This window comes from Rhea pennata, chromosome 2 (genome assembly GCF_028389875.1).
Source record: "Rhea pennata isolate bPtePen1 chromosome 2, bPtePen1.pri, whole genome shotgun sequence".
In the NCBI taxonomy this organism is placed as follows: Eukaryota; Metazoa; Chordata; class Aves; order Rheiformes; family Rheidae; genus Rhea; species Rhea pennata.
Genome location: NC_084664.1, coordinates 1,378,600 through 1,406,530, shown reverse-complemented (window position 1 = coordinate 1,406,530; position 27,931 = coordinate 1,378,600). Strand labels below are relative to the sequence as shown.

The 27,931-nt window shown below is 40.8% G+C and overlaps 1 protein-coding gene across 2 annotated transcripts in view; it reads right to left on the bottom strand.

The window, feature by feature from the left end:
• Positions 1 to 27,931, bottom strand: part of SCAP (SREBF chaperone) — a 76,900-nt gene that overhangs the window by 28,528 nt on the left and 20,441 nt on the right. For both annotated transcript variants that reach the window (XM_062568657.1, XM_062568656.1), the window contains 6 exons: positions 11,695 to 11,824; positions 10,015 to 10,172; positions 6,065 to 6,285; positions 3,772 to 3,877; positions 2,639 to 2,811; positions 1,771 to 1,897 (listed from right to left, as the gene is read on the bottom strand). In XM_062568657.1, the coding sequence (XP_062424641.1) occupies positions 1,771 to 1,897; positions 2,639 to 2,811; positions 3,772 to 3,877; positions 6,065 to 6,285; positions 10,015 to 10,172; positions 11,695 to 11,824 (915 nt within the window). The remainder of the gene's footprint in view (positions 1 to 1,770; positions 1,898 to 2,638; positions 2,812 to 3,771; positions 3,878 to 6,064; positions 6,286 to 10,014; positions 10,173 to 11,694; positions 11,825 to 27,931) is intronic.

The following is a 27,931-nucleotide window of genomic DNA, read 5'->3' as shown; positions in this document are numbered from 1 at the left end:
TCAAAGGATCTCTTGGGTACCTGCAATCCCAACTATTCTCTGTACAGTTTGCTCACATATTAATACTATTTTCATTTCACTCAGGCTATGTATTTTTCAGCATGATCCCAAGGGTGACAGTTGTTGAGGACAAACATGAGCTTTGAGGAAATAAAAAGGCAGGTCCCAGCACCTTTTGGATAATGGAGAGTTCTAGGTGCCTCACTTGCTCCCTCAGTGTCCTTATACAATACAGCACTTAAAGGAGCAAGATCCAAGCCTTGTGGGATCCTTCCATATGACAGTCCTTGCATCAGAAAGAGTATCTACCACTATCACATTGTATTTGTCTAAAAAAGCAGAAATAACCTGCTAAAAAAGTGCTCCCTTGTCCAAACTCACCAGAAGTCAGAGACCTCGCTTGCAGTAACATCAGATCCCAACCATCACAGAATCCAAGTGTCTTCCGCCTAATCAGACGGCATTTATAAGTATTGCAAGTATGAAGGTTTTATCCCAAAGGAAACTGTCAATGCAATCATTTTAAGGCATAAAAATTCTGCAGGAGAACTGCTTTTAGAAATAAGGACTGAATATTCTTTTTTTTCCAGCAGCCTATAGGAAGAATAATTGGATTGGTTTAGCCCTGTGTGATAAGGCTGATGCTACAGAGACCTTTGGTCACTGTATTAACCACCACCGTTCCCTTCAGTTCCCCATATATCTGCATCCAAATATTGTCTGCTTTCTTGCATCAAACCTGTCAGCTCTAAATGGACCCTGTTTTATTTGTACAGCTCGCAGCATAACATGGTCTTGATCCATAACTAAGGCTCACAGGCACCACAAAAAACAACAACAAATATTTTAGTTTCTGAATTCAATTGTTCATAGGCCTGCTTGGCTTCTAGAAGAGAAATTCCTCTGTCTAGTTCTGATTCCTGGTAAACTATTGCCACATTCAAGAGTCCCCCTCATGGGTCAGACATTTATTGTTTCTACAGTACATAGCTGGAGGGAGGAAGACGGGAAGAGAAATGAGGGATGCTTCCTTAACTATATAGGAAACGGGTCTGGGAAAAAAAAAATAAGGATCAATCCTAAATTCAATTTAAGCATTGTGAAACGAATAGTGTGTGGAACTTGGTGGAGGAGAGGTGCTAGCTATAGCTTTCTCAGGGATTTTCTGCTTAACACAAACATAATGAATTGTAGTAACTACATCAAGAGTCACAAACACCAACTGTAACATACACAGCAACCTCACAACCCCAGCCAAAAGAAGAGTTGACAAATACCAGCGATGAGTGCAAAGGCATCAAGCTAGCCTCTCAGGCACAATACCACAGGTCAGCTCTGCCACTTTCCAAGATCCGCCTCAGCAATATGTAATGAACCCCAGTCAGCCAGAGGAAAGATAATTCCTTTCAGATGCTGAGACACGTCACTGAAGGAGGAAGGAATATGGAAGCCTACATAGCTGCCAGGAAGTCTAGTTTATGAATAAAAGGTTGTCCCAACAATTCTTTCAGCTCTAGGCAGAGAGGGACAATGGTTAAGCAATAACAAATCCCCAAAAAGCCTGTGGCCCAGTCAAGTCTATTCGCTAGCAAGCAGGGAAATACAATGCCTTTCAGCTCAGGAGGAATCTGACAATGAAACTTTGCATGGCATTATGGAAGTTTGTTTGAAAAATACTAGTTTTTAAACACTAGGCACTGAACAACTTTTTCAAGTTATTTTACCCTCATCTGTCCTTCTTTGGAAAAAGGTTCAGTTCTGGAAACATACCCTCCATTAAGAGTAGGAGTCAAGCCAAAAAGCGTGCACAGGCCAACTGACATAAGCAGAGAGCTGAGCACTGTCACGACTGCTGCCAGGGCCAAGCCCCATTTCGACTTCACCATATCGATCTTCCCTGAAAAAGAGAAGACAAAGTCTCTATTACAGAAAAAATAAAAATAAAAATAAATAAATAAATAAATAAATAAAAGGTGAAAATGAAAGGGATCTTCATCTCCCTTATTTCAGCAGATAGCTTATTATACTGCTGCCCAGAAATAATGGTAGTTCAGTCTCAATGTCTGAAATGTAGCTCCCAAACACTTTTGACGTGACAGTACATTGCTAAAGAGATACTGTAGCAAGGACTAGGCCTCAGGAAAACCCATGGTTTGTGGCTCCAACTAGTTCCATACACAGCATTGTTGAAGCATGAATGAAAGGAACTCAAATGTGGCTAGTAAGGACTAAAACCACAAGGTCAGAACATGTACTTGATGTTTCTGAGCATGAACTTGTCTCTTCAAAGTGGAGAAAACATCATTACTATGGCACTTAAACATGCAGGAGACAGAAACCACCACAGAAGAAATCACAAGGAATAATACAGCACTTGCTGAAAAGAACAGATTAATTGAAATCAAACAAACAGGATTGTTGATTCCTTCCATGACAGTTTTCTATCATGGCAATATTTCAGCATCACCTTTCCTGCTGAAAGGGGAGGGAACTGCAGTACTATGGACTGAGCCCTTTCCCTTACAGGCAGCAGCAGAGACAACCCACCCCTGAGTCCTTGCACATGTTCCACGAGCACGCACACAGATAGCTTATTAAGCCTGCTCTCCCCTTGAAGTGCTCCTCCCCACAAACCTACGTGTGGAGAAGTAGATGTAAGCAAAGAGTATAATATAGGTGGTGACAAGGGGAATCAGCTCAGCTATGCCAATCTCTTCCTTGAAGTGCACATGAATGATGTTCTCCTCTCGCAGTGTGCAGTTAGGACTGGGATGCAGCAGCTTGAGGCGAGAACGGAGGCTGCTGAGGAACCTGAGATGGAAAGCAAGTAGAAGGATATGACTTATGATATACCAAACAATCAGCATGCAATTCCAAGGAGGAGCTCAATGGGTATAGGACAACTAGCAAGACGTTCTGTGGATTTTTATAGACTTAAAAAACAGTTTTCTCTAAGGCCTGACTGCTAAGTCTGTTCTTCTCTGGCTTAAAATACATTCATCACATCTGTGACAATCTCACAGACCTGTATTTCCAAGAAGAATCAATGATAAAAATTACAAAGACTCAGCAAAACTATTTAAAGCAAGAGCTCATCATCAAAAATTCTGGCTCTGGGGAACCAAACATGCTCAATGTGTAGCCTCTAACATCCTCTAAGTTTTACATATGTACAGCTAATGAAAAGTGCTACGTGACAGTCCTTGAGGCTGAAGGTTTCTTGCATGGGCAGCAGCAGAGCAAGTTTCAACTACTGTGCTACAAATTCATTCTAGGCATTCCTTGGGGAATTCCATGCAGCAAAGAGCAGAGCACTTACTCTTCAGACCCGTTCAATTCAAGCCAACTTTGCCAGCATTGCTAAAGGGGTTTCACAGTTGGTGCCAGCTGAATTAGTGCTTTCTGGAAAGGAAAACACTCAAACTCCATGCACCAGAAGCTGGGTCAGAACAGACCTACTGGGCTTTGCCTGTGGCTTTCAGTTATGACAGCTCTGTGGGCAGAAGAAGCCATGATCGGAGGAACTCCCACTAGCAGCTTTGAGTATTATATATACTTTTCTAAAAATAAATTGAGAATTGAGTAATGTATCTTAATTAAACACAGTAAGTTTTCTCCCCAAAATAGCACTCTACTTTTCTATAGCAAAATATACTAAAACATAAAAAATGGATAAAGAAAAACATAGTAATTGGAGTAAAGAAAACAGCAAAATTTCGAAGAAATGAAGAACAAACCCCTAACAAAAATACCACAGCTAAAGCTCCTTACCTAGAATCATAACGCTGGAGACCTAGTGTCACAGTGTATGATACCACTCGCTTCCTATTATAAAGGTTCACCCCACTGTACTTCCCAGGAAGTCCAAACAAGAGATCTGGAGGAAAAAAAAAAAAAGAAAGAAACCCCACAGCGTTAAGATAACAGACAAACAAACAAAGATGAGAAATAAAAGATGAGAAATGAGTGTTCACTGCTAAGAATGTTGCATGACTATTCTCATATGAAGCATTTTCACAGAACCACAGAACTGTTGCGTTTGGAAGAAAACAGCTCTGCAGAGAAGGAACTTGGGGTGCTGGTGGACAACAAGTTGACCATGAGTCAACGATGGGCCCTTGTGGCAAAGAAGGTCTATAGCATCCCAGATTGCATTAGCAGAGCATTGCTAGCAGGTCAAGGGAGGTGATCTCTCCCTCTACACAGCACTAGTGAGGCCTCACTTGGATGTGTGGTGTCCGGTGCTGAGTTCCACAGTACAAAAACATCATGGGTACAGTGGACCACGTCCAGTAAATGGCCAGAGATGATCAAAGGATTGGAGCATCTCTCATATGAGGAGAGACTGAGTTGCGACTGGTCAGACTGCAGAGTAGAAGGCTCAGATAGAGTCTTATCAGTGCGTATAGATACCTGACGGCAGGAGTGTAAGAAGACTGAGCCAGCCTCATCTCAGTGATCTCTAGTGACACAATGTGAGGCAACAGGCACAAATCGAAACAAGAAATTCTGTTTAAATATTAGAAAAGCAGCCTTTTATTTTTTTCCTGTGAGGATGGTCAAACATTGGAACAGGTTGCCCATAGAGGTCATGGAGTTTCCAACCTTGGAGATGCTCAAAACCCAACTGGCCACAGCCCTGAGTAACCTGTGCTAGCTGACCCTGCTTTGAGAAGGAGGGTTGGACTAAATGACCTCCAGAGGTCACAGAATCACAAAATTAGAGAGTTTGGAAGGGGCCTCAGGATATCTTCCTTTGTCCAGTGAGCTAGTCATTCTTCCACAGAAGGCTACCAAGTCAGTCAGGCATGATGACTACTCTCAATCACCTTCTTGCCCTAAATATTTTTTTTAATGGTCTCCAGAATTATTTGCTCCATTGCCTTCTCAACGGACTGCAGAGAAGGTGACCAGCCAGGCATTCTGTGAATCCTCCTTCTTGAAGACATGAGGCTTTCTCCTGTTGTCTTAAGATGTCTGTCCTCCTCATCTCCTCCCTGATTAGGCAGTCTGTAGCAGACACCCACCACAACATTGCCCACATTGCTCTGCCATGCTATGTGCATTTGTGCACAGCCACTTCAGATGGGCACTTAATTTGCCCTTCAGGAGATAAGCATTATCCTTAAGGACACATCCAAATAAATCCTCATACATGTGTTTTTGTGTATGTTTGTGTGTGATTTGAGACAGAGGTTCTGGGAAGACTTTGCATTGCAAAGATTATTAAATGTTTTCTCTGTTAAACTTTTGCTCTTACATTAAGATGCAGACTTTAAAATCACGCATGATTAACATTACCATCACTCTCAGGATTTTCTAGGATATTATGGACCTCTATCTTGTTTGTAAATGAGCTGTCAAAGAGACACCAGGTGCTGCAAACTACAGTCTGAACACAGTTTGGATGCTCAAAAAATAACCTTTAAAACAAACTCACTTTAAGGTTACAAAACCCTTTTTCAGACAGGTTGGATTCTAGGTTTCCCAAAATCCACACGCTTCCTTTAAAAACAAAGGGACAATATTTTCCCCTGACACTATGGAACTACTAAACAACATGATGACAGATGCAGTCAGACTTTTTTTTTTAAACCAAAAGACCAAAAATATTTTTATGAAATCTGGTGTCCACTTGTAGTATATGCAGGCAAGTATCAGTGAAAGCACAAAAGGGAGCAGGATGAATATTTGTTCATTTGTGACAACAAGACAGTTTGAACACCACAGCCAGTGCTGTTCTGAGAGCACCAGGGAAAGACAGAATAGAGTATGTATGCAGGGGAATAGGAACACAGAGACTTAGGCAAGTTATTATTTTTACATCTGCAGAATGGAGACTGATGGAACAGAATTATTGACTTTCCGCAACTTCAAATCTTAGTTCTAATAGTTACAAATGAGAGATTAAATATATTTTGTAATTTCATCCTAGCTGTTGAGCAGCAAAATGCCACCCATCTTGGTAATGCTGGCAGTCTAGACATTGGACATAACGAAGACAAAACAGTAAGCAATCTGCAGGTACATTTCTCAACACTTCAGTGGCACTTCAGCTTCCTACCTTTGAGAGTAGCTGATGTTTGCAATGTCTTTGGTTCATGCTGATGAATAGTTTTGATGATATCCGGGTCAGCGTTAAAGCGCTCTCGGTCATTCTGCCAGAAGTTCCCTGGAGACAGTAACAGACAGCCATGTTCAGGGAGCAGATTCCGCAGTTTCTTGAGGCCCGGCAGAAGATCTGTCACCTGAAGGCAAACCTCCTCCAAGCTTTTGACACCAGAACTGAAACGTAAGCAAAGATTAAACACTGTGGTGTCTGTTGCAACACTCAAAAACCAAAAAGGCAAAGCAGCTGAGATGAATACTCAAAGGGCTGCATCCCCATGTTACTGTTCTCACTCGCTATAATAGAGGCGCAAGCTCCAGAATCCCGCTATCACTCTGCATAGTGTCTGGCCACACAGCTTTCACCACTCACCAATCCTAGGTGCCACCATTAAGATACCTCCCGTCTGAGTCAGAGAAGCTGGCTCCACAAAATTCTTCTTAAAGAGACCTTTAACTACTCTCTATCCCTCTTTCTACATATGCTGAACAGGATACTACACAGAAGTCCATATCAGCCTCCCTGTGGTGGTTTAGAAAGTTGTACAGAGTGCTCTAAAATATTTAAAGGATCTAGCAGAGACAAAATTGTTCAATACCTGCAACCATGCAAAATCTTTACAGAATTCCTCTGCATTGCATGGAAGAGAAAATGCCTTACAGGCTCAGAAATTAACGGAGATGTAACACCAAAACTGGGTGTGAACTGGAACTTATGTTTCCAAACTTGTTATGTTTCCAATCTTCACCTTCACACACTTACATAATCTTTATCAACTAATAATTCAAGTAAGAGTCAACTTGGGCTTACAACAGCATCCAGCTGTGAAGGCTTAGTGACAAAAAGTGGCAGTATGCCATTTGGCTAAACAGGAACTGCTGATCCAAAAGAGAACATTTTTCTTAATGTGATAAGGATGACTGGTGGGATTTTGCATGAAAATGGTATATTTAACAAAGGGTAAGTTAAGATATAAGAGACCAGTTTTCTCTGGCTCCTCCCACAGATGACAGAAAGAGAAGGCAGATCCTCTAGAAGACAAGTCAGTTAGGGTCCTCTTTTGGAAAGCCTTCTCGACATTTTTTCCTTATAGTGACTGCAGAAAGAAAACACGGAACATGACCTACAATGATTTAAGTTAAGTCTTTGTGATCATTCCCTCCATAATCTATATTCTGTCACTATGTGGAGAGCTATGAGGAAAAATGGCAGCTCTCACTCCAGAAAATACTGTCTAGTGTTTATGAGCACAGACAGCTTTTTGAAATAGAATCTAGTGGAACTGATGCAGTGAGGCCTCTGATAACAGCTCCAGGAAGAGCAAGAACACTTATTTTATATTTCGGCTTTAGCTAATTCTAAAAAGCAACAGTGACAACAGTTTACAACTGCAGATGAGCTTGTGTAAGTTCTGATTCATGAAGCAAATACATACAGCCAATGTGCTTACCAGCATTTTCCGGATGTAGAGAGGAATTAAAAAAGAGTAAGTGTGTGCTGCACTACTAAAAATGAAGTCTCACATCACTTCTGATTTTGTACAAAGATGACTGCTCAAAGTTTCAACAATTTTAGAGTTGATGAAAATATAATCACCTTGTTTCCTATGCAGTTGTCAAAAATCTTCAGCTATTTCTTTACTACTGTAGTATAAAAATATGCTTTAATATAAAAAAGCTGCACTTTTTACATCACACAAAAGTAAATAAAATTTGATATTGATAAAAGCAACTTACAAAGAAATACATAATGACTTTGAGGTCATTTATGAATTAATCTCAAAGCTAGATTGTCCCCAAATTATCCAAGCCTGCCACTGAAACGGGAGCCATTTTTCTGAGGTTTAGGTCTAAATGCATACACGACTACAGAGCCAACAGAAGCAAAGGGCTAGGTAAATTTACTTTTGCTTCTACCCAGTGTAACACATTAAGGGCAACATACCAAAGGGAGTTAATGAGAAAACAACATATCTACCAGAAGGAAGCCGTTTCTAGCTTGTAATTATATATATGACTAAAGGAGCAAATAAGCCGAAAACACTGTAGAAAGGATGTCAGTGCCAAGGCTTCATGAGTTGGTAGGAAGGCGCTCCATATTTAACTGCATGAATGGCACTACTAAAAAGTGACCAGGAACAGAGCAGACAGATAGCTTATAAGGAATGATCAAAATGACAAATCCAAATCATCATGTAGAGTAGTAAAGCAAATATCCTCAAAAATGAAGCAATGGAGAATGCTGTCAAGGACATATGAACAAATAGTAAATGTTCCCTAGCCATGTAAATTAGAGGTCAAGGAATGAAGAAGGTAGCTCACTAGAAACCTACTAGATGATTAAAAACTCCGATCTCACAGCTTTTCTCCATGTTTGGCCACAGCTCTCATCATCATTATTCTCACTGAGCATAGGAAGAAAATTCTCACTGAGCATACAGAAGCCTTATTGTGTTTAGAAAGTAAAGTGAGCCAAGAACTTGACAGCAGATTAAAATCTGGAACCAGAAGGAAAACACATTTAAGAACAAAGGCAAAGTATGTGTATAAAATGCACTCTTCATTTACAAAGGTAGAATATGCCAGACTAATCTGATTGCTCTTTTAAAATATCTGACTTCCTGGACAAAGAAAGCACAACAGCTCTCATTTCTTTGGGCTATGGAAAGCATTTGATGTAGTACTCCATAGAAAATGTCTTGCTTAATTCAAGACAGGAGTTGATACAAAAACTGCAAGGCTGTAAAGAACTAGCTAACAGGAAGCTGACTACAGGGCTGCTGAAAGAGGAACCACTACACTAGAAGTGGAACTCCTCACAGATAGGTAGGAGAAACAAGATTTTTTTTTTTCCCCCATCTGTAACTTTGGAATAAGACATAGGGACACCTGCTAATCACACACACACACAGAGAGAGAGAGAGAAACATTGTTAATACAGAAATGGAACAGAGTATCTGAATTGGATGATGTAAAGACTAGAATTAACTTAATCTCACTTCTATTAACAGTACAAAGTGCAAGCTCATGCACTTGAAGAGCTCAGAAAAGGTGGGAGCTCACCAGCTGGAAATAAGAGAAGGAGAGAGACCTGAAAACATTAATCAGTTATTTGACAAGTATGCAATATTGATATGAGTGACTATAAAGAAAGGATCAGCAATCCAACTAAATTGCAGGAAAGGCATTGCCAGGGAGAATAAGGCACAAATGAGATTTCAGTTTGAACACTGCTTACAATTCTAATCTCTCGTATTCAGGAAAGATATAGGAAAAAGAATAGTGCAGAGAAGACCAACCAGGATGACAACCTGAATACAAAGCCTGCCTTATCAAAGTTAAGAGCTTAATAAACAACAGTTTGGGGAGGGGAGCATGAGTTTTCCCTGTAAGCACCTGGAGACAGAGGAGAGCTATTTTTACAGAGACTCTGTGTTAGTACGCAGACAAGCAGGTATCAACTGGTTATACACATAGTCAAAGTGAAAACTCAGGAGAAGGATCCTGACCATCTGAAATTCTAGAAGGTCTTAACAATAGGCATGGTGGGGTCAAATAAACAAACCTGTTTTAACACAAAGCTTGCATGTTTATGAAAGCACTATACAACACATAACAGGTATAACCTGGAAGGATCTGTCCAGATCTCTCTGCCCAGACCTCTCTGCCCAAGCCTTTGACTACAAGGTTCCTGACAACTGTCAGTGACTAAATAAGAGGCAAGTTCTCCAACACAAAAGCTGAATTACTCTATGTGCATTATTTATCAACAACTGTCTTTCATTTGCCTTTAAACTGTAAAACTCCTAGAATTTCAAGGCTAACAATGAGACTTACTAAGAATATGGGTGCATGCAATGGTGGGTCAGTCCACCTTCCACACAAACTTTAATGAACAGTAACTACCTGTCTCTCAGGGCATGGTTTCTGATCTCCTCCACTAGCTGGAAGACACGGGACAGCGGTGAACGAAATACATCAACAGCAAGGAAGTTCTTCTGCCAGGGGGAGACGATAGCTTTCACAAAGATCTGCTGGATGTAGGCCACTGGAGCACCAACATACTGTTGGGAAAACAAAAGGGAGAATGAAGACACATGGTGAGTAGGAAGCTGTTTAGCAGAATTAGAGCACAGCCTGGCAACTTTTCAGGGAGCGGTTTACCAAAATATATTTTTCTTTCCCAAATTAGAGGTGAAACATGACAGTAGTAAGCTAGCAAGAAGAGAAGGCATCTGTTTCTCAAAGGGCTAAAATGCCACTGACCATTTCATTATCAGTATATTGCACTTCTGTGTGAGGCAGAGACTCTCAACACCTGCTGAATGTGGTCCTGGAACGGAAGGCAGGAACAAGGAATCACTGCCTCTCCTAGACACCTCTCAGTGCTGTGGTTCCCCCAACTCGTGCTGGCTCTGCTGTGTGCCATTTAAACCTTCTTGGTCCCTGTGCCGTAGGTTGCTGGCCTCTGCTCTAGGAACTGCAGCACTGACACACAGTGACAGGCAGAACTTCTGTGCTTTAGCAGCTGAACTAGGCAAAGTGCAAGGGACAATTTAATTAGCCAGCACCACCTTGAGTTAATAGCAGAGTGCACAAAGTTCTCAGTTACGCTAGGGAGGGTAGAAGGCAGTAGAAAGTGATTTCAATTAGTGAGAAGAGCACACACAAAAAGAGTAAAGAGCTGACGGTATCAAAAACATTAACCCAACAGGCTACTTTGCTTAAGAAAGACCCTGGGATGAAGAACAATGCAGGAAATAAAGGATGATTTTATAATTGTTTCTTGATGTCCTAGACAACGTTATCAGCCTTCTTGGAAAGCACCACGATTCCAGTTTGCTTATGCAAAAGAAAGTTAACCTCTTACTCTGAACATGAGGATAAGTCTAGTTTACCTTCACAATATTTACCAGTCAATAAAATAAATAAAAACCCTTTAAACTACACTCAATTCATTAGGTTTTCCAAACATTCCTACAATCTCTAGACCACACTGTAGCAGCTAGCTATACAGCTAGGATCTGCGGCTGCCTCAATTCAAATTCAAATGAAACTCTTGATTGAGACCTTAAGAAGTAAGCCTAGACTAACTACACTATCAGAAAAAAAGCCTGCTAGTTGTATTGTCATTTTTGTACTGACATTTTAAAGATTCTTTCTAGAGCCAAAGGAGAGAAAACTGTAAGGCTTAAGGAACCAGATGCCCTGTCTGCTACCTCCAAATCACAAGTCTAATCATAACTCAGGCTAAAATGACTGTTAGTTTCTATTCTGATAGGTAGTTAGCAATCTCTGAAGTATAAAGCTGGCTATTTGGTCAGAATCTAGGTTTTTAAACAGTATTCTAATTCTTGCAAGTGCCTAGTATTATTTTTTTTCTGACAGAGTAAGGCTAAAACAGGAAATATTACTGGCAACATTGCCTAAGCTAAGCAGTCAGACAAATTAACAAGTGACTAGAAGTGTTCTCAGTTCACTACAGTAAAGCATAGGTAGTACAAAAGAGATGTTTCAATACCTCATCTTGCCCCGTCCCTCACATACACCCAGCACACCCACCAACCCCTAATGCAGGGGACCTACCCAATCGGGGCGCTCACTGAGATCCCCTTGATGGAGGCCTGGGTCTGGAGAAGGTGGGAAGTAATCCTTCACGGAGGTGCTGTACTCCACAGGTCCTGTTCCAGGTAATGGCAGCTTAAGCAGTGGGTAACTAAGACAAAGACATAAGTGAGAAAAATTGCACTTCTTTTTTTAAACCAGGCTTTTAGGCAGTTTCCCTGGAAGAGCTCAAAGAATGAATGGGCCATGCAGGGTATACCCACTCCATCTTAACCAGCCTTTGCAGGACAGGAGGCACAGCTGCAATACAGGACTTGAGATCTCATAGAAACTGTTTTATCAAGTTCCCCTAGGTAACAGTTATTTGGTATTTCACCCTTGGAAAGAGACAACTAAAAAAAAATCCCAGGAGAAGAAGGAAAGTTCTTCACAGCAGAACTTGGCTCAATAACCTTCCATCACCTAAAAGTTAATCTCTGTCTTAGAGCACTACTTAGTAGCACTCTCTCCATTATTCATAGCCTTCACAAAAATGATATTGCTGCATTCAGATTGCTAGTTTCCCAACCTGTGCTCCGTACTAACCACCTAGCTTTCCTCATTGAGAGTCAAGCAACTTCCAACATTTGACAAACTTCACCGGTCCCCAAAGCACTTTTACTAGTAGCAATGAGATACCAAAGTAAGTATGAAATGCTCATCTTTTTGCTACTTTTCTACCACAATCTTCAGGTGCTTGTAGCAGCTATCCCACAATAAACACAGCATTACAGATCAATGCTTCATACTATTTGAAAAGTTGATATACTGAAGTTTTCTCTGAAGTCACTACAAATCACATCAGAATTGAACTGGGGGAAAAAGCAAGACTGCTGTTACAGAGCTATTTGACCAACAGGATGGAACTGCCAGAGCCAAAGCAAACTAGAGACTGCATTTTTCTACCCTTTCTGATGATATAACTTATGTCTTTTGCCTCTCTGATGCTTCACAATCCATCAGACCTTAAATTTCTGACGTATTTTTCAGTTTAACTCATCTTTTCCAGCAATATTCTCTGAACAGATGTAAAGGCCTTGGAACTGTTTTCATGCAGTACTTTGCCCACTTCACTGATCTGTTGGGAGTATAAAAATAATGCAGTTTCTGTAGCTTGAATCATCAAAGGCCAGGGTGACAACACGCAATAGTTAAAATGAAGTTTCAGATTGAACATCAAAAAGCTATAAAGAAGGATGAAAGCAAAAGCAAGACACATCAGATTTACAACTTTATTAGTTTGACAAAAATCCAGCATCATAATGATACTCAAATGATTGTGCAGTGGGAGAGAAGAGAAAAAGAAATAATAAAAAACATGTCATGATACATCAGAGGTGAAAGTATTCAACAAGGATTACAATCTGGAGAAACAGTACAGCCTTTCTTCTCTAGCAAGCAGCCGCTTTAACCCTAAAAGGCGCATAGCACCTGCTTGTCACAGATTATTTGATGAGAACAACAACAAAAAAAGACATCAATGTCTGACTGAAACTTAGACAAACAAATTTTAAAAAGATCAATAAGGTGATAAAGCAGAACGAGTTGAGCAGCTGACTGAAGATGAAATTTTTTCACTACATGATTTTGACACTGATACCTGACACTGACATAACATTTGGTCCAACTCCAGAAAACTAATAAATCTTTGATTCATACTGCATGTTTATCCAGATGTAGATTTCCCTGTGCAATCACCTCTAAGTTTTAAGAAGTCAGAACAAAAATCTTTTAAAGAACATATTTAAAAATAAAGGCACTGAACCTAAAACAGTCAGCAGATTTATAAGAATAGTAGCGGGGTGTATTGGTTTTGCCTCATAAGCAACTGCAAAGGTGCAGCAGGTGTTTCAAAAGTGATCTTGCTGCTTTTCTAGTTGAAGCTTTGCTGTGTAGGACCAGGACATTACCAGATAACCCAAAGCAAATCATCACCAGTGCTGCAGCTGAACAGGAAGCCTCCATATACAGCAGAGCTGAAGGAAATGACAACAGCCATCTAGCAGACTATCATATCCACACAGTCAGTTTTGAAGACCTGAACACCACCAGAGCTCACAGTTATAGCACTAAGTAAAGGGTGACAGAAACGCTGAACACTTTGGGATGCTAAACATTTCACAAGTTTCCCCTTCCCAGTTCAGCAAAATTCAGCTAGCCCTGCACGCAACCCCACACCTGAACAAGTGTTCCAACCAGTTCCTGTCTTTCAGAGCAAAAATGCCACAAATCCTGGCAGAGGGCTCACTTGCATGTGGCGTTTTTCCACCTCCTAAAGCCCTACTGAGATGCAAGGATTTTGCCTTCTTATTAGTTGCTACGGAGAGGAAGACTATTTTCACTAGCCATAGAAGAAAGAAATTGAAGTGGGTAAAACAAGCTCAGCTGACAGAAGCAACAAATTGCTGCCTCCTAGGAATACGACCGCATCCCTCCCTTCCTGCCATTGATCCATGCCTTGCTCAGGGAGCAGGTAGCCATCCTTTTTCATCCTGCTTATTCAGTGTAGGACCCAGTTCTTAAATAAGACACATACATCCCTAAATCTAGCCTGAATATCAAGCTGTACATCCTGGCCTTGCAACAGTGATCTTGCCTACAGAATCTCAGGCCTTGCAAATGTTAATCAAGTCTGTCTCTCTCTCCTCTTCCCCCATCACCACTGCACATTACACATGTTTACAATGTACACAACCTGCAGCAAGGAAAATTCTAGTTAGATGCAAGGAAAACATTCTTCACAGTAGGAACAGTCAAACACTGTAAGAGGACCCAGAGAGTTTGTGGACTCTCAACCTTCAGAGATATTCTAAAGTCAGGGCTCTAGGCCTAACTATGAAGTTAGCACTGCCTTGAGCAGGGGGACAGCACCATATGGCTGCCAGGCATCACAGAATTATTAGAGTTAGGAAAAGACCTCCAGAGGGCTCTAGTGCAAACCCTGCTTGGATCAGGCCCAACGAGACCAGTTTGTTCCAGGTCACATCCAGGTAAGTTCTGAATATCTTCAAGCACTGAGGTTCCACAGCCTCTCTGGGCATTTGTTCTAATATTTGACTCCTCATAGTGAACATTTTTTTCCTTGCATCTACTCAGAAGCTTCCATGTTGCAACTTGTATCCTTCTACTACAGACTTCTGAGAGGAGTCAGGCTCCACCTTCTCTACACCCTCCCATTAAGCAGCTGCAGACCAGCAGTAAGATCTCCCCAGGCCTATGTAAGGCCAGGCAAACTCAGTTCCCTCAGCCTCTGCTCACTCACTAGGTGCTCCAGCCCCCAATCACTTTGATGTACTGGAACGAGTGCAGCAGAGAGCTACCAATGTCTTTCTTGTAGTGCAGCAAACCGGACACAGGACTCCAGGTGCGGTCTCAAAAAGGCCAAACATATAGGAAGAATCCCTTCCTTCCCCCTGCTGCTTACACTCTTGCAAATACAGCCCAGGATGCCGTTGGCCACCTTTGCTGCAAGGGCGCAGTACTGACTCGTGTCCAGCTTGTCCACCAAGGCTCCCAGGTCCTTGGCCGTAAAGCTGCTTTCCAGCCTGTCCTGCTGCAGGGGCTCCGTCCTGCAGTCCCAGATGCAGGACTTGGCATTTGCCTTTTTGTTTCTGTTGAACTGCAGGAGGCTCCTTCCAGCCTGTCAGTCTCTGACCAGCACCCTTGCCTTCCACCATATTGCCTGCTCTCCCCTTTTGATACTGATTTGGTATCAGCAGCAGACTTGGTGAGAGTGCGCTCTGTCCCACTACACAGGTCATTAATAGCGATGTTGACCAGGCCTGGTCCCAGTATCTGTCCCTGGCAGATGCCACTAATATTCAACCGCCAGTTGGACCCTGTACCATTGATCACCTCCCTTCTGAATCTGTGATCCAGCCAATTTTCCACCCACCTTATCATCCCCTTATCCAGTCCATATCTTACCAATTCAGCTATAGGAAATCATGTCAAAGGCCTCATTAAACTCAAAGTATACAAGATCCTCTGCTCTTCCCCTTGTCCACAGCACCAGTCATCTCATCACAGCAGATGATCAGATTAGTCCGGCATAATTTGCCATTGGTAAATCCATACCGGCTGTTCCCAAAAACATTCTTCTCCTTCATTCACTTGGAACCAGCTTCCAGGAAGGTGAGGCAAGGCTGACCAGCCTGTAGACCCTCTCCCAATTTCTATGACCTTTTAAAGACGAGAGAACAGCCTTGCAATGAGCAATTGGCCTGCTCCTGCAGCAGAGGCATCCTTTCTGGTTTCATGGATTTGCATATGTTTAATTGATTTACATGCCCTCTAACTGTATCCCTGTCTATGCTCCATTCCCACAGACTCTGCTAATAGACTCAGGGACTTCCGGTGCCAGAACTTATCAATGAAAAGTGAGGAGTGGGAGGAAAGGGGGGAAGTAGCATCTCTTTTTCTACATCCATAGATCCCCTGCCCCACCAAGCAGTGAACCTGTTTTCCTTAGCCTTCTCTTTCTTAGGGGAAGCTAATACGTATACAAGCCTTTCTTGTTACTGTTCACATCCCTCACTAGTTTCAACTCCAGCTAAGCTCCGAGTTTTCTACTCCATCTTGCATGTTCAGACAATGTCTCTATTCCTCCTAGGTAGTCTGTCCCTGCTTCCATCTTCCAGGTACTTATTTTTTTGAATTTGAGCTTAGTTTGTGGCTCCCTATTTATCCATGCTGGCCTTCTGCCATGCATGCTCAGCTTTCTGCACATTGGAATGAATCAGATTTGTGCTTTAAGGAGGCTGCCTTGATGATTAACCAGCCATCCTGGACCCCTTCACCATCCAAGGGGGTTTCCCTTTGGATCCTGCCATGAGGATGACTGAATGGGCCAAAATTTGTTCTCCTGAACTCCAGGTTGGTCCCCTCTGTTACTCTATGGCTTTAATTTACAGAATGACAAAGATGAATCCCATACAGTCATTTTGGATTTTCTTCTTCCTCAACAATAAACGAGTTTTAGTCAAATATATACACACACACACTCTCATTTGGATTTGGATGAAGGGACCAAATCTGAAAAACATTAATGCAAGGGTGAAAACAGTTTTCAAATCTAAGAGTGCAGACCACATAGATAAAAGAGAAAGAGGTAGAGAGAGATCCTAGGAAAGTGTACCATACTTGCTCTCCTACAACAGGAATTCACGATCTACAGACCTGTGATGAAAGAGTTCAGAAAGCTTACAGTCTAGCCAGATATTCCACAGTATAAGCAATGAACACGCACCTACCGCCTACCCAGTATTTGCAAAATATAAACTTCTAGAGAGAGTTGAAGTTCCTGCTGCAAGTCAAACTTAAATGATCAGCCTGTTCCTGTAATTAACATTGGTCAGACTGCTGGAACACAGTTTTCTTTGCTTTACAAAGAAAAGCTGCTCTTTCTTCTGTCCCTGCTAATTCCATAGACTCTTGACTGTTCTCATAGTTTGTCCCATGCTGCAGGTGACTGAACTCCAAAACTCGATGTTTAGTAGCAGAGTATGAGTAAAAACTTGTGAAGATTCAAATAGTCCTACTCTGGCTCCAAGTATATGATCTGTACAAAAAAATAGGACACTTCGGCGTAACACTTTGGGACAACTGATTCAGGCCCAAGAATATTTCTGAAAGTTTCTTCTTCCCTGTAGCAAGCTGCCCTCTCTGAAGAGCATCACAATTTCTATTTCCAGGCAAAAGTACAAGAAAAAAAAAGTAGTGATTTAATAATAAGGATGACAGTTCTAGAAATCGCTGCCTGCAAGCATAGAATGACAAATATATTCCCAATTCTTCCAAAATAGGGCTTTCCCCAAACCACTTGGGCAAGCTCCACTGCATCTTGCTCTGCAGACCTACCCTGACTGGAATTAGAGGTGAAGTTGGAGAAGAAAAGCAGCTATACAACATTGTCAGTCTATGGCATGGTTAGAGATGACAAAATTTTGGAAGTGACATGAAACTGAACTGTTAAAATCATCCTTATATTCAACAGAGCACCTTCACTCTTTCCTCCTCTGCCCATTATACAAGGGGAACTCATTTTCTGTTTAGAATTAGCACCATAGGCCAACATGAGTTTTATGAGCACATCTCCCTAATGGAGCAGACAGCACTCTGAGGAACCTACTCTTAATTAGGACCCTGTCTTCCTGTACATCTCTATGCACTTCAGTAGAGCATTAACCAAATGGAAGGAGAGAGAAAATACATTAGATGCTCAATTCCATTCCCAGTAATGGTAGAATTGCAAGCTGTATCTGTGTGCAGGTTATATCCTCTCTACCCCAAATTGCTTGTTCTGTAAAAAGAATTAATCTTAAGTTCAATATAATATACATATCTTCAAGATAGTATGCAGAGAAGCTACACTTATTATGCAAAATGTTAACAAGCAATAGCACCAAGCTTAAAATAAGTGGACAATATATTGTATTTTGCAGCTCAGATATCACAAGGTAGCCTGTCCAAGCTGGCATCATTCCTCTGGCAGCAATTACTGCCCCTGAACTGTCAGTAGAAAAGACCTAAATATAATTAACCACTCTATTTTGCCTAAAGTAAATTAGGGAGTGTTCACACAAACTACTGGCAAAGTTGTGGGAGCCTCCAATACATGGCCAGGAAAACAGCTGGGAAAGGTTAGTGACCTAAATTTACACAGCTGTCTGCAAATGACAACCTGGCCATAATCACAGATGTTTTGCCAGGATTTAGCATGTCACATAAAGTAGTTCTGGATTCTGTTGTACCCTTTCTCTGCTTGAGAGCATGAAGAAGGGCCTTAACATGCTAGCTAACAAGCTAACATACCACAGAAACTTACTAAAATAAACATTTCTATCGTTTTTTTGTTTTGTGTTTTTTTTTTTTTAAAAAGTCTCTGGAGATAGCTCTCAGACGCTCCACCATGTTGGTTCTTAACCACCAGCATATTTATGTCTGAATAATACCATTTCTTCTCCAAAGAGGATGCCTGTTGCCAGATCCTGGAGTGGAGGTGTGGCATAACTCCTTTACTACTGAAAATTTTCTTCCTACACACTTATCTGCTGTTCACAATAGCTCTGCCTTTTGCTATGGAAGCTGTACAACAAACTGGAAATGAATAAAGTTCAACTAAAGAAAGCAATCAGACATTATCACCAGCAAGAAGGGAAAAAGAAGAAAAACTAAAATATGACTGTGGCTAGGAGTCCTGTTGCAGGTGACTGCAATGATGAGTAAAGTATTAAGTCACTCAGAAGGCCCCCAAAAATAGGCAAGTAGTGCAAAAACAGTGACTCAGTGATTAAGCCATGGAGTTGCTTATGACTGACTTCACATAGACTTATTCCAGAAGGGGTATGCACCACTGATGATTGCTTCTTTGTGTGTGATGAGTTGAACTAATCTTTTTTAAGCAGAATGGCTAATATTCCTCATCTCGGGGAAAAACAAAAACAAAAATGAAACAACAACAACTGCAGGGGATGCAACGGATGTAAATAAAAGCATGAACGGCATAGACAGGAAAGATAAGAATGAACTGTTGGCTATCTTTTCCAATAGCTAGGGGTCATCAAACAAACCTAATAGGAGACAGGTTCACAGCAACTCCTTGCTGAAGGAGGCTAAAGAAACTCACACAGGAGCCGACAGACTACTTCAGAGAAGATAAATCCCCACTGGATTTCTAAATGCACAGAAACTACATCGTCATATCTCCATTAGGGACTGCAGATTAAAGTGTACTGGAAACTAAGAAGATCAAATATTCAAACTGAGATAAAATGACTGGCAAGACAAAACAAGACAATGGTCAAAATAAGAGAGAAGAGTGATGTGGCAGGAGAGACATTAGGGCAGGTGACAATGAGGAGGAGGAATCACACCTGACCATCTGCTCTGACCCAACATGGCAGCTGTATACAACTTCCAGCTGGGTAAGGTTAACACAAGGGCTCAGGCAAAGACACAAGATATGACGAGCTACTCCACCTTCACTAATATGAAAGAGATCAGTTGAGAATTCAGCTTTTTTTGTTTTGTTTTGTTTTTAAAAAGAGTTGGGGGAGGGGGGAAGGTTAACTCTCTGTAGAGCGGAAGAAGCAACCACTCGCATCCTAAAGTGCCAACACATTCATGAATGAAAATCAGCCACTTCCCAAAATACCAGGCATTTTAGCACAGCAACTCATGGCTCCTTAACAGCTGTTCCTGAATGAGCAGGGGAGAGGGGTTCCCCCTTTCATTTTTGGATTTCAAACAGTTGTCCAAGAAGTTCAAAAGCACATGCACATATAATGCAGGAAAGAGTTAATGGCATTTTGTTGAAACTATCAAAGAGAATGAGGGGAAGAATAAGAGGAAAGTTCTTGATAGAAGAAAAAAAATTAGAGATTTGTGAGCACTGCTAAGGACTATACCCTACTGTGGCTGTCAGTGTAACCAAGGTAACCAAGATTCCTTTTCCTATCCATCCTCTTCAGCCCTGCACTCAGTCTAGACCTGTTGACATCCAAATCAACTTCTGCATTTCCCTTCAATTCTATTGCTTAAATCATGAATATGGAACAGGATTAATGCTGCATAGAGAGATCTACATGCTCCCTCCAGTATGTACTTTGAATCTATCACTGCACTAGACAAGGAAGAAGAAAGCAGCATCTAATTTGCAGGTTACTCAGAAAATCCACCTTTTCCTCACTTGATACTAAATAGCATTAGGTATTTTCCTACCTAGTCTACAGTTTTATGCAGTCACACTGATGTGCTCCTTCAGCTGCCTTTACTCTTCCAGGCTGCTAAATCAATGAAAGCCATACTGCCAAGATTAAACACAATTCTCTTCATTTTCCTACTTGCTTATGCGTATTAATTTTCATACTGATCATTGTTAAAAGTAAGATGTACCAAGTCTCAGTTAACAGCCAGGATCAAATCAATCAATCTTGTTCATGAAGCCAGTACTGCAGTGCAAGTATCTACCATGTGAGCATGGCAGCACTCTCATAGGTAATATCTTCACTGGGAGCAAGAGCTTTTGTCTTTGCTGATATTCCCTGTATGTTCTGCTGAAACTACAAATGCTGCAGACAGCTGTGGCATTAGATTAGACATTAGCATGCATCCATAAGGAGCAGTACTTCCTAGCAGGTTGTCTGACATACCAAAAAGCTGCAACAATTTATTACAATCCGTGTTTTCAGCAACCGCCTTCAGGGGAAAGGCCACACAGGAAATTCACTTTAACCTCTATCTTAAAATAGACTGTTCTGCAGTTATGATAAGGACTATAGGAGCTAAATATAGGTATATAAGACAACATGATCTAAATACAGTTCATATTGCTTGTGCTATTGTCTTGCAGCAGAGCTCAGGAACAAGACTTATTCTTGGGAATCTTAACAGAAACTCCCTGATCTTGAACCAACTACAACATAAATATATGTCCAAATAAGAGAAAGGAGACAGTCTACTTACATCACAGGACTCATGTTTATGAAGAGTTTTAAGAATGTCTGATGGAAGAACACAAAGCACACATTCTACTATTCATTTGTTCTAAACTACTTCCAGTAAAATATTAAAACATTAGCTCTTGAGTTTATTTAGCCTTATGCAGGCAGACAATAATGACTCACCTAGTCATTGATAACTAAGACAGACTGAGAGCAAGAATGGGGAAAAAAAAAAGGAGTGAATTTCTCAATATCATTGGGTTTTCTCACTAGATCTACTGCTTCAGAAAGCAATGTTAGAGCACCTTTAAGAGATACTTAAAGAACAAACCGAGAGCTGCTTGCTGAGTTGTCAGAAGCTTCCTAGCTCCCCACAGGAGCTAGACGTTGCAAGGACTGAGACGTGGCAAGCCAGGCTCATTTTTAAGTGCACTTCTACCAAGTATGGAGAATTACTCCATACTGAGTTGCAGGAAAGGACAATTAAAAATGAATGATAGAAACCAGTTTTCTTTTTGTTACAGTTTTTTTTTTTTTTTTTGACAAAGTTCTTTAACACTGGAAGGGAAAGGAGAGGAGAAAAATAGGATCTAAAACAGTAACAGGAAAGTCCAAAAAGAAAATTTGGTTTTGAAAATGAATTCTTTTCAGACAGTCAGCGCATCCTGACACCCTTCTGCAAACTCAAAAGTGAGGAAAAATTGATCATCTACAAGTTATTACTGCTGAATTCAAGCAAGAACACATTTTTGTTATCAAACATGACATGGGTTCAGGCAAAAATGTTCATCCAACTAGTTTACATATTTTCAAGACAGCTTAGATGGCCAAGATGGAGGACTGCCAGGTCAGCCTGAGGCAGCTGGCAATCCAACAGGACTGCAAATCCTGAAATTGCATATTCCTCATTCAAATGTAGAATCAAAGCAGAGATCTCCAGTGTCCCAGAAGAGTCCTCTACTGGTGAACACAGAGGAAAGTAGAGAGCTGCCGGATCTTAGATAACAGGGCGGGTAGTGATACATTACCTTAAAATAGGTACCACCTTCATTTTGCACACTTTAGAAGAAGCTTTTAGCCCATTTCCAGCCAAAGTTAAATATCACAACCTGAAAACTCGCTGCTAATAAGATATCCAAAATTTGATGAAAAGGGTCTTCTTGTTTGTTCTGCAGCACAAGGAAGTAATACAGCAATTCTACTTTGCAGTTCACTTCATTAATTTTCCCATGAAATTTAGGTTGTACTTAAGGAGAAAGCAAGATGCATTTTGTGTTTAGTTTCCATTTAACAGAGCTTTTTTTTTTTTTTTTTTTTTTTGAGTAACTGCCAGTGGGTAGAGAAGGCCAGATACTTGGCAGCAACAATTCACTGTTTAGTCTTACTAAGTGCATAAACAATACCTGTTTCTGAATAAATGATGCATTCGCATTGCACTGTTTCCTGTGGACAGGACCTTCAAAAATTTGCATTGCAAAAGTAAAGATTCTTCCCCCCACTCTGTGCTGCCAGTTTCCTTTTGCTAAAAAGCAGAATTGAGGTCTCATCACACAGAACTTGCTTGCATCTAGTTTCATCATTCATTTCCACAGGAGACCATTCTCTATGCATTTGGAACATGAAGAGGCTGACAGAAACACAGCTCCTTTGGTTCACACAATATACACAAGCCTGCAAGATAGTAAAATGTTTTTAGAAAAAAATATACAATACACACACACAAACATATGTAAGGGCCTCTGGTTCCAGATAGCTCTAAGACTCTTCAGAAGCAGAACCTAATGTGTCAATCAAAGAATGAACACTCAGAGACTCATCCTGTTAACGCTCCCAAACCTGCTTCATAAAGTCAACTGTTGGATTTTTAACTCCTCCTTTAAATAAAAAATATTCTTCAGAACTATAAAACAATTTCAAATTTATCCCGATTGTTGATTTATAAATATGTACCCACTTTTGTTCTTCTCAGAGTTGGGAAGGAGGGACTACTTATCAGATACAGTATTTTACTATTTTCCAGTAAAAAGAGACTGCCTCTAAAGCCTAATAGGTTTGTCCCTGCAAAGAACAGGAATGTTTCTTAACAAAAAATCTATTTAAATGAGATGATCAAAATGAATGCCACCCACAACAGAGTGTATAGTAAAACAAGTAGTTCACTAGCAAGGCCTATCAGCACCTAGTTCAGCAGAAAACCTTCACTCTAAAGTAAGAGCCAACACAACTGAAATCTGATAATCCAGGTTAAGACTGTAGAGTAAGAATCATAGGCACTTTCTGCTTTTAGTTTGAATATTAACTCATTAATAAAAACAGATACATTACATCTATAGGTGACATTAAAAACTGTCTACACAGAACACTTAAAAGTTAAAGACAGGATGTAAATACATTCAGATAACCTATAACTGATGCTTTGGAGATATTCTGTAGCAAGAGAGTTACTGCAAAGCTGGCTGTGCTACCTGGTCCTTCAGTGCTGACTATCTACGCACAAAAACAGTCCTGTTATACTGAGGAGTCTGGCTGGGGGAGGGGGGAGGAACAAATTGAGTTAACTTCTTTTGTAGTAAGGTTTTACAAGCTTTCCTTGAATCTAGGTGCGTACATATTCTGAGAATCTCTCTCCCTCTCCCTCCCCATTTCAGGATTCAGAATCTACCCTCCCAGGATCTATCATCTGCTTGCTTTAACCATAGGCTACATTTGTTAACCACACGTGGGACTGAAGAATACAGAACGCTTCGCTTTTGCTCTACCATCTTTTCTTACTGCACTTTTGTTCAGGGCCAGGGACTAATATTTTAACAAGACTGAGGATACAGCTCCTTCCTTGTTAATAACAGTCATTTAGAAACCACTGGATCACATCACTTGCCTATCTTCTTTCCTTATTAGAATGACTTGTAGTTCCTACTGTTTCATTAGCCCCGTTTGATTCAGACACTGATCTGCATTACTATCCAACCAGAGCTGAAGGTCTCTTCTACCATTTGTCTTGGACAGAAACACTGCCTAAATCAAGTTCTGTCTTGAAACTGGGCCTTGTTTTTCTCCATCAGCCCCTTTCTCCAAATTTCATCACACTTCCCTCTTTTCACAGGTGGACGAGATGAATCAGTAAGATTTGTCCTAAGAAACTGGAACACTTCTAAAGAGCAGAAAACAAATGAAATTCCAGCATTAAGTTGGCGTCAAAGATCATTATTCAGAGTCCTCACCATATGACTGAAGAAAAAAGGCAGACAGCACCTCGTGCCCATCGTCAAGTTTCCGCTGCACCCAATGATTCCCATAACTAGTACAGCAGCTCTTGCAGACAGTATCCAGTCCACATGGCACCATACTGAACATGCCCACAGCTGCCATTTCTGCATTCTAGGATGATAGTCAGGTTGGCAGAGTTTTAAAACAGGTCTATTCAGAGCTAGCTGAGCTGGGTCAGACCAATGGTCCATCTGGTCCAATAGCCTGTTTCGTACTGTGGCTGATAGCAGATGCCTCAAAAAGTAGGAGAACACGGCAAGTATGTAATGAATAAATGAACTCGAACAGACACAGTTCCAAGACTGAACTCCCGCCTAAAGCAAGTTAACACATTAGCCTAAAACTCATTCTACTGATTATCACAATACTTCAAAGTTTCCTGCCTCACCTCTTAGATTAACAGTCACTTCAATGACTGCAGGCAATCACATCTGTCTTCCTGTTATGCTATTTTATATATTCAATCATCCTGACTTAAAAAAATAAAAATAAAGCCTTTTTTCTGGCCTTGGCACCCCCCTCTCCCAAGCTATAAAACGCTACTGTAAAGGAGAAAAAGACTTCCACACTTGAAAGATTCTAGTGCAATATAGTGCGAAGTTACCAGATATCTTGCTTCAAGTCTATACTGCCATACCCCCTATGCATTTATTACAAGATTAGCTTCCAACAGGCATAGCTATGCTAGCCACAGAGGTAATACAACCGCATGCTGCCACACACCACAGATATCAGACTACTCTACACAAAGCAGACATCTCTCAGACTTGTAAGGATACTCATAACTGCAGAGAGTACCCCCTGAATTTGAGCTCTGGCAAGAAAATATCCAAATTCTGGCACGAGTCAAGGAACCTGGAATACAACATAGTTGACAATACAGCTTCATTGTACTGTACCTGCATACAGTGAGTTTTATTTTCTGTTTTAAAAGCAGAAACAATGTAAGGACTGCAACTGCAAAACTATGCAGACCCAAGAAAACAGAAGTTATTCTCAAATTAATTGATATCAAGGATGCGTGTTCCCAATAGCACTGCTCCTTAGAGTTTCAGCCTGAGAAGAAATAGAAGCAGATTTATCAGGAAGGAAGTGGGGTGGAAGGGAGGAACACTCCTAACACCTTAATAAAACACCAGAAACAACAGCTTACATTAGAGAAAGTAGAAAAGGACTGTGAACTAGCTTAAAAACATCTTTTCAAAATAATTTACATTCCAGTTTATAAGCTTCATAGACAGACTAAAGAGCATACAGACTTCAACCCCAAACCAGATTTCCAAGAAGTAATTTTTGGCCAGAAACCATTCTGAAGAATGTCTAGGATAATCTGGCATTTAGAGGCAAGTTCTATTTATTAGCCAATATGCACACCCTTCCTGTGATTATTTAACCTGGATAAAAAACCCACGGATCAACTGCATTTACTCAGAGTGAGCCAAGCAGCCTCTGCAGCAACAGCAGCCAAACTTCATTACTGGACCACTTTTACGGTGTCACTGACACAAGACGGTCTTTTCCAAATGCAAGGCTGTACCCACGCACACCAACCTCTCCCTTCTCCCACCAAAATGCAACAGCAGCAGCTGAACTCCAACAGCCACTGCCTGGTCTACCCAGCAGGGAGGTAGCCCGTTGAATGGAGTATCCCAAGGCGACCAGTCTGAAAATATCTCAGAGTATCCCATGTATATATCCTAGAAGGGTCCAGTTTTACCACACTGAAATGCTCAAGCATAGAAGGGTTGCACTCCAGAATAGTTCTGCCCTAATTAGTACTGCTACTTCTCAAGCTAGAATTAGCACCTAGTTAACACCAGTTAATACAGAGCAGATGGGAACAGGAAGTGAAACATTCAAAAAATAACTTCTAAAGAGGGAGAACTTTAGCCATGTTGGTTATAGCACTTCAGCTTTTGCCAAGGTACTCCTGCTCACAGAAGATGTCACAGTATTTTAAAAATCCTTTCCCTCCTAGAGCCATTATTTGTTTTGCTAATGAGGTACTGGAGCTCATCAGAAAAACAAACTATTCACTTTATGAAGGTAACCGTATGTTTGACCATGTTTTAGACTCCCTTCAGCAGTTTAAAGCTACCCAATAATTGCAGAATCCTCAAATGCCAGCACTGAGTAATGCAGGCACCTCCACAAATACACAGTTACAAGTAACTAATCTGCCAAGAAAGACCTACTCTGAAGCCTCAGGAACTTAGTGAGAGACCTTAATTCACATTTCTCCAAACATAAGACCAAAATACAGGATAGGTACCAATTTTGACCTAGTGGGCATAAGGTTTCCAAGAAGGAGGGCACCAGCTCTCCATTCTAAATCAGATTCCCTCATATTGTCAGGGAAACCCTCAATTTAGGAAGGGCAGTAAACATGAATTACTTTGATCCCTCCTGAACTGCAACATATGTATTGATAAACATTTTAAACCAAAGTAGTTGTCTTGCATTCCTGCAATTAACCCCAGCAACAGCACTTAATTCTGAGGAGGTACAAAGCTGAATATCTTACTAAAACAAGTTTTTCTGGAAGCTCTGAAGAAGCAGTTAACAAGCAAGAGCACTGTGGCCTGGTGATTAAGGACTCATAGTGAAACTGCACTTTGGCTAGTGCAGGCTTGACATGTGAAAGCAGCATCCAGCAAGAGCCAAAGTCAAAGAGATACAGCTGCTACTTGTAACCACATCAGCCTAGATAAAGAGAACTTATACACATTTGCTTGGACCTTAGAGAAACTTCCTATTTCTCTAGAACATAAGATCTGAAAACAAAACTATTAATAATTTTTAGATGGAATCATACACAGCTGTGCAAAATCAGGAGAACAATGCTTCTATTCCTGCTTACAGCCTTCAAGAGTCATATGCTTGAGAAGCGATCTCACGGATTTCCAACATTGCATCTTTTACCACACATGTGAAGAAAGAAGTGTCTTACAAACATAAAAATTTCTTTGAGCATCACTCAAGGTATCTATTCCAACATTATTAGAGCTCCTCTAAAAGCACAGGAGTATATCAGAGCATGTTTTATTTTGACCAAATAAGACAGACTTAAAACCCTGAAGACAGAACCTGCAGGCACACAGGTATGCATGTGTCTGCACACAAATCTGAACACAAAAGCTTTCACAATTCCACTAGTAATAATGTCTCACTGGAAATAATTAAGAGGACCAAGTAACATTTCTGACTGCAACAATAATACGCATACAAGTTGGAGATGAATGCAGAGTCCATAAGGAAAATCAGTAGAGAATGCACACCACGGCAAGGGCTCAAAAAGAGGAGTATAAGCTTCAGGGAGAACAGAATATGCAAGAATGGAGAGAAAGATTAACTTTCCTCCTCCCCATATTTAATTTATGGTTTTGGAGTTCACCATTAGGTGGCTGGGGATTACTTATTTTACTTATTGTTTTACTTGTTTCACTTATTTATTTTTTATTTTTTACTGAATAAACTGTATCAAGATACTTCATCCCTGTCCTTCCTTT